The 6,954-nt window shown below is 34.9% G+C and overlaps 1 protein-coding gene across 1 annotated transcript in view; it reads right to left on the bottom strand.

Moving 5' to 3' along the window:
• Window positions 1-893: 893 nt before the first annotated feature.
• The window catches only part of LOC103601202 (coiled-coil domain-containing protein 171-like), a gene marked incomplete at its 3' end in the record, with an annotated part of 20,837 nt that continues 14,776 nt past the window's right edge, over window positions 894-6,954 (bottom strand). Inside the window, exons 3-5 of the mRNA XM_008585589.1 lie at window positions 6,091-6,265; window positions 2,439-2,629; window positions 894-1,025 (exon numbers count right to left, since the gene is read on the bottom strand). Coding sequence (XP_008583811.1) covers window positions 894-1,025; window positions 2,439-2,629; window positions 6,091-6,265 — 498 coding nt within the window. The remainder of the gene's footprint in view (window positions 1,026-2,438; window positions 2,630-6,090; window positions 6,266-6,954) is intronic.

Raw genomic sequence — 6,954 nt, 5'->3', positions numbered from 1 at the left:
TTGTGTCTCCTCACAAAATAGATAATGGAAGAAGTGATGAAAATTTATTTGAAATTTTTAAGTTAGTTGGATAGTGCATTTTTTTCTTAAAGGGTATTAACTATTCACAAATTTCCCTTATAATACACATAACACAATTAACAGTTTGAGTTTCTCCTATCTCTCCTTCAAAATAAATACATATAAAAATCCTGAAAAAAATGGTGAGCATACACTCATAACACAATTAACAGTTTGAGTTTATCCTATCTCTCCTTCAAAATAAATACATATAAAAATCCTGAAAAAAATGGTGAGCATACACTGGAGTGAGAATCTGGAGACCTACAGCCTTCTCCCTCAGTCTATAATCTAATCTAATTCCATAACTTGTAAATCTCCATCTGCTCATCTATAAAGGGGGTTAGATTTAATCAGTAATTTTAAACTGGATTACTTGAAGCCTTGAGGATTCTGTATGTTTGGAGGGGAGAAGAGATAGAGGAAAATTAAGAATTTGTACTTCTTAAAAAGAGTTCAGAAACCATTATACTATATGATTTGTAAGGACCGTCTAATATTCAAAATCCTTTTGTTCTATTTCTTTATCCTATTAAAGACTGCTATTAGTCTCACATTTTGAACTGGAAAAATAAAATACCAAATGTAGATATTTCCTTCTCTAAAATCACATAATTTACGCAATAGAATTCACCCAACATTTAATGTTACCTGTTCAGAACAGTTGCCCTATTGTTAGGTAACTACAAATAAAACATGACCTTCCAGAGATCAAAGACTAGAAATTATTTTCACCTTGAGTGAGCCAGTCAATTATCCCACTAATGTAATTTTTAATATCGTAACCATTAAAAACATATATTTAAAAAACTGGATTATTATTTTTAAAATACCTGTACTATAAACTGTAACTCTCTTCTTTCTGCTTCCCATTGTTCTGCTTGTAATCTAAACTCTTCCAATGCTGTCTCTCTCACATGAGACTCCATCTCATTCTTCTCCTGTTGATGTTTTTCCAATGCTTCCTTTACATGAATAAAATCTTGCTTTACTATTAGTTCAATAAAAGTTATCTTTCTTCCTTCATCCCCAGTTTAAATGTATAAAGGGGCTGTTTTTATCTTGACTATCAAAACTCATTATAATTCATGTTAAAATCATTAATAAAACTATCATTTTGATCATCAGAATGTAGATCTGAATGAGAAGCTATGGTTACTCATTTAATTTAAATAACATGGTTACCCATTTAATTTAAGCAACATGTTATATATAGGCACATATTTGACCCAGTTTTTCTGAAAAATTTAACTCAGCGGTTTGAACAAAATGCATTATATGACAAAGAGACAAAAACAAAGTAGACTACAGTTAATATGGAAATCTCCACCTGTGAACAAATTGTTTGGATTATCCCTGATAATTTATATGTAAACCTGACATAGAACAATGTATATCCGAAAGAGGAGAAGGAAGTAATTTTGTGTAATAAATCAGGATATGGAAACTCCAGAATGTTAAAAGTTTGAAAAAAAAATGTTTTTTTAAAGTTCAGACTGTGACTAATACCTAGCTCTACAAATAAACAATATTTGGAAAAAGCTTTTCTTTCTGGGTTTTCCTAGATGTACTATACTTACAAGATCTAATCTGGTTCAAAATCTTAAAAATATAAAATACAGGTTTTTCCTGAGAGCCAAATTTTCTGACCTACAGGGTTTGAAACTAAGTCCCTAATAACACAGAAAAATTATGTGGCTTATAAGAGAGAGAAAGAAAGTCTCCTGTGTCCATTATTATAATGGTAGCAAAGATCTGTATAACAAATATTATCCTCACAACTTTCACTAATGGAAAGCCATCATAATGAGCCTTGAGGCTTTTTTCCCCTAAGGGCTAAATAGACTTCAGGGTTAATTCAACCCCAAAGTCCCCCCAAAAGTCTCTGTGCAGATCAGTTCAAAGCCAATAGCCTAAAATCAAAGCATAGCTCCCCTAAGCAGCTAATCAAGATCATATCAAGATTTTATATCTTGAGGTGCAGGCTGACTGGCTCTAAGGGATGCTGTCACCATCACTTTTCTTTCTCCATAACTCTAAGACATTTTATGTGGGAAAGGCTGAACAGGCCTACCCAAAGATGGAAGTACCAGCCACCATCTAAATTTCCCCCATTCAAACACTAATGGAGTTCTTGTGAATGCCAGGCACTATTTCCAGGGTCTAGAAATAGAGTAGAAAACAAAAGATACAACTATGACTACTGACATGGAAGAAATCAAAAGCAGATCTGCTGGCAATGTCTGCAAACTCTTGCATCAAAACTTTACATTTGGTAAATGCTTTTGTGAAATTATTTTTTAATAAGGATACAAATAATGTACAACACATCTCAGTAAACAATATATATAGAAAAAATCCTTTAAAAGTTATTTTACCTGTAGAGTTTTTTCTAGTCTGCTTTTTTCTTTCATAAGTAAATCATATTCTCGATTACAATTTTGAATCATATCATCTCTTTCCTCCAAATCATGTTCAAATTTTCGGCACTCTTCTTTCCATTTCTGCTGGGAAGTATGAAATGCTTTCTCAATCTCATTTGCCTTTCCTTGAAGTTCTGAATTCTGAGCTATTAAAAATATAGTAGAATAACAGATATATTTGCAACCATGAGTTAAATCACTAGGAGTCCAAAAACATAGACATTGGAGCTGATTCCATTTACAGCATGATCTTAGGACAAAACATTTAAACTTTTCACTCCAGTAAACTCTTGAAAAGCTCACTCACTGTCCCTGAACCAATCTATTCTATTTTTCCATCTCTTCTTCCCCTTCAGACAAAGGTGATTTTGCTATGAAATACTGTGACATGTTCCTGAAGGCGTGCCCAAGTTTATGTGCACCTCTGGCACCAGCTGCAACTCTACTACTACTATTCCTATTCAAGAAAATATATCAAATGTTTAAAAGAAAAAAAAAAAAACTGTGACCTATCCATAATTCCATTAGGTTGTTTTTTTATTCTACCCTCAACATTTTATTACAAAAATTTTCAAAAACATAGAAAGCTGATAGTAATGTATAGTGAATACTCATATATCCACAACCTAGACTCTACGATGGTTAACATTTTGTTCTATTTGCCTTATCAGACATTTAAACATCTATTGATGCATTCATTCATTTATCCATCCATCAGGCCATCATACTTTGTTCTGCATTTCAAAGCAAGTTGCAAACATCAGTACATTTGACTCCTAAATAATTCAGTATGTATATCATTAAGCAGAATTCAACATAGTTTTACTTGCCTTACAGGTAAAACTTACATATAGTGGAAGGCACAAATCTTTATTTAGTGTACCATTCAGATTTTACAAATGCATACACTCATGTAACCCAAACTCTTATCGAAATGTAGAACATTTCCTTCAACCCAAAAAGTTCCTTCATACCCTTTCCCAGTCGATCTCCACTGCCAACCCATTCCAGAGACAACCACTGATCAGAATTTTTTTCACCAACAGTTAGTTTTTCCTATCCTAGAAATTTATACAAACAGAATCATACAGGATGTACTCTTGTGTGTAAAGTTTTTTTCACTCAGCATAATGTGATTTTGAGATTCATTCACATTACTGCATGTATTAGTAGTTAGTTCCTTTTTATTGCTTAGTAGTATTTCATCATATAAATATAATACAAAATGTTTCTTCATTCTCCTGTCAGTAGGCATTTTTTTCCCAATTTTGGGCTACCATGAATGGGGCTGCTATGAAATTCTTACACAAGTCTTTTCTAGACAATTGTTTTTCTTTCTCATGGTGAAATACTAAAGAGTGAAACTGCTGGGTCATAGTATAAATACATGTTTTTTTAAAAATAAATTGGCAGGCTTTTTTCTAAAGTGGTTGTACCATTTTACAATCCCACTAAAAGGGAATAAGAGTTCCAGTTGCTCTACATCCTCATCAACGTTTGGTACTGACAGTCTTCTCAATTAGAGCCATCTGATAGGTATAAGATGATAGCCACTGTGGTTTTAATTTTCATTTCCCTAATGATAAGGGAGGCTAAGCATTTTTCATGTGATTAATGGCCAGTCCTCTACCTTCCTCCGTAAAGTACCTGTCAAAATTTTTTTACTTTGTGCAAATAACTTCCCATCTTCCCTGGACTTCAAAATTTCCTCATGGTTAAATAAAAGTCATTAATTTTTATATCTTGTGCTTACCAATTCTTGTAGTCCTAAATTCCAGGTAGTGGTATAGTTATTACATATAAGAGGTGATTGTCAGGGCTCAGAACACTATACCCCAAAGGATGGTACCTCATCATGTTGAGTATTTTTGAGTTGAAGGAGACAGAAGGGCCTCAGAAGCAAGGCCTCTGTCTCCTCTGACCTCCTGTCTCCCATCCCTCTTTCTCTTCAAAGCAAGCCAAAAAAAACCTTGAAAGGTCACTCTCTGACATACTTCCCCCAAAAGAATGTTATAAGACCCTCATGTGACAGGTGTCCTGCCCTATACTGGGAGGAAAGGAATGTGTTAAACAAACAGGCCTTGCTGGGTTCTCCCCTCAGTTTATTGTCATTAGATTATACCCTTTTTGTCCAATCACGTTTCTCCACAACTATGCACTTCTTTCATCAGGCTTAGCGTAAGTATACACAGCTTTCCGTGGATCTTTTGGTCTTCATTTCTGAAGGCTCCCATGTCACATAAAACTTTGTTAAATAAGTTTGTTATGCTTTTCTCTTATTAATCTATATTTTGTTACAGGGGTGTCAGCTGTAAACCCCGCACTGGGTAAGAAAGAGATACTACTTTTTCTCCACTACATGATCAAAAATACTTATGACCAATGTCAATGACCTAAGCCAGCTGGCCAAAACTAGGAATCTTAACCATTACAATAACTATAACTTAACATTTGTTTAGCTCCACGCAGTTAAAAAAGCACTTTCTCTTTCTCATTTCATCTTTAAAACAACCTAGATTCAAACACCAGTAAGTGGTAGAATCAGTATCTAAATCTAAATATTCTGAATTCACATTCAGTATTCTCTTAATTAAAACATGCTTATACAAGAATGTCCATAGCACCATTATTCTTTTTTTTAAAGCCAGTCAAATTTAGTAGTGCGAGTTGTATACCAACTTCAGTGACATTAATGTTAACAAGTTCTAATAACCCACTACTATCAAACCAGCCTTTAGCACCATTATTCTTAATAGCCAAAAACTGGACACTACCCAAATGCCCATCAATAGTAAATGGATAAACGTAAGTGTGGTATTGCTTACACAATATAACACCAACAACAAAGTTATACAACAATATGGATGAGCCTGACAAACACAATGTTGAAGGAAAGAAGCCAGATACAAAAGATTATATACTACATGATTCCATTCATACAAAGTATAAAAAAGAGACAAAATTGATCCATGTTATTAAAAACCAGCACAGGAGTTATGCATGTGGAAGGGCTTTTGGTAATTTTCTATTCCATGATCTGGGTGCCTGTTATGAGTTATATAGTTATCTAGGCACATTGCTTTATATATATTATACTTTCATAAAGGTTTTATTGAAGCCCAAGGGCTATATAACAGATGACTTCTGAGGATTAAATCCAGTACTTTTTTCTTTTCCACGCAGCACATCCTAACCCAGTGCTTTCTAAACCTAGCTAATCAACAAAATCACCTGTACTGCTTCTTGAACATATAGATTCTCAAGCTACAGATTCTGATTCAGATTATATGTGATGGGGGGCCTAGAATATATGTTTGAAACAAACAAAAAATTCCTTTGTGATTCTGCTGATTATTCATGGAACAGATGCTCTAAAAAAGTGATTAACAGAATTCTGAACCTCTTTTTCCATTCATTCACAACATAAAAAAATGAATCTAAAGTAGATAAATGTTCACATAATAGCTAGAAGACTTTACGTATACCCAGCAAACTCTCTCCATCAACAGCCTACCTATGACCCTATACGGAATGCCTACAAGCAGTGAGCAATGATATACAAGGACGTTACAACCCTGAACATGTTAAGAAATAGAAATAGTCTTACCACAGAGTGTTTCTTGGATTCTATGTGCCTCGGCTAATCTCTCTTCAGCAGCCCGTCTTCCAAGACCAGCTTCCTTTCTAGCAACAGCCAGGTCATATTCCAAACTTTGTCGCAATGCTTCTCCTTTTTCAACCTCAGACCGTAGCTTGGCAATCTGGCTCTCATAGCTTGCCAGCTAAAAACAGATTTCTAATGTCATGAATCAATATTAAAACATGTCTCCAAGAATATGAGATCATACACTCAAACATTTAAATTTCTTAGAGAAACTTGTTTCCATAATATTTAGAAGTCAAGAATATATCAATTTAGGGCTGGCCCGTGGCTCACTTGGGAAAGTGTGGTGCTGATAACACCAAGGCAAAAGGTTCAGATCCCTATATAGGGATGGCCAGTTCGCTCACTTGGGAGAGCATGGTGCTGACAACACCAAGAAAGTGTGGTGCTGATAACACCAAGGCAAAGGGTTCAGATCCCTATATAGGGACGGCCAGTTCACTCACTTGGGAGAGCGTGGTGCTGACAACACCAAGTCAAGGGTTTAGATCCCCTTACCGGTCATCTTTTTAAAAAAAGAATACATAAATTTATATTTTCTTTTCTTTTTTTTTTTTTTGTCCTTTTTTGAGACCGGCCGCACCGAGCTCAGCCAGTGAGTGCACCGGCCATCCCTATATAGGATCCGAACCCGCGGCAAGCAGCGCTCCCAGAGCCGCACTCTCCCGAGTGCGCCATGGGCTCAGCCCATAAATTTATATTTTCTGAAACACTGGGAAAAAAGCACTACCTTACTCACCAAATGACACTCATTAAGTTTCTTATTTTATAGAATCTACTATGGAGAAAAAAAAACAAAAAAAAAAA

Source organism: Galeopterus variegatus, unplaced genomic scaffold, assembly GCF_000696425.1.
Source record: "Galeopterus variegatus unplaced genomic scaffold, G_variegatus-3.0.2 Scaffold3624, whole genome shotgun sequence".
Lineage (NCBI taxonomy): Eukaryota > Metazoa > Chordata > Mammalia > Dermoptera > Cynocephalidae > Galeopterus > Galeopterus variegatus.
The sequence above is the reverse complement of the archived record's forward strand: the minus strand, read 5'-3'. Positions and strand labels throughout refer to the sequence as shown.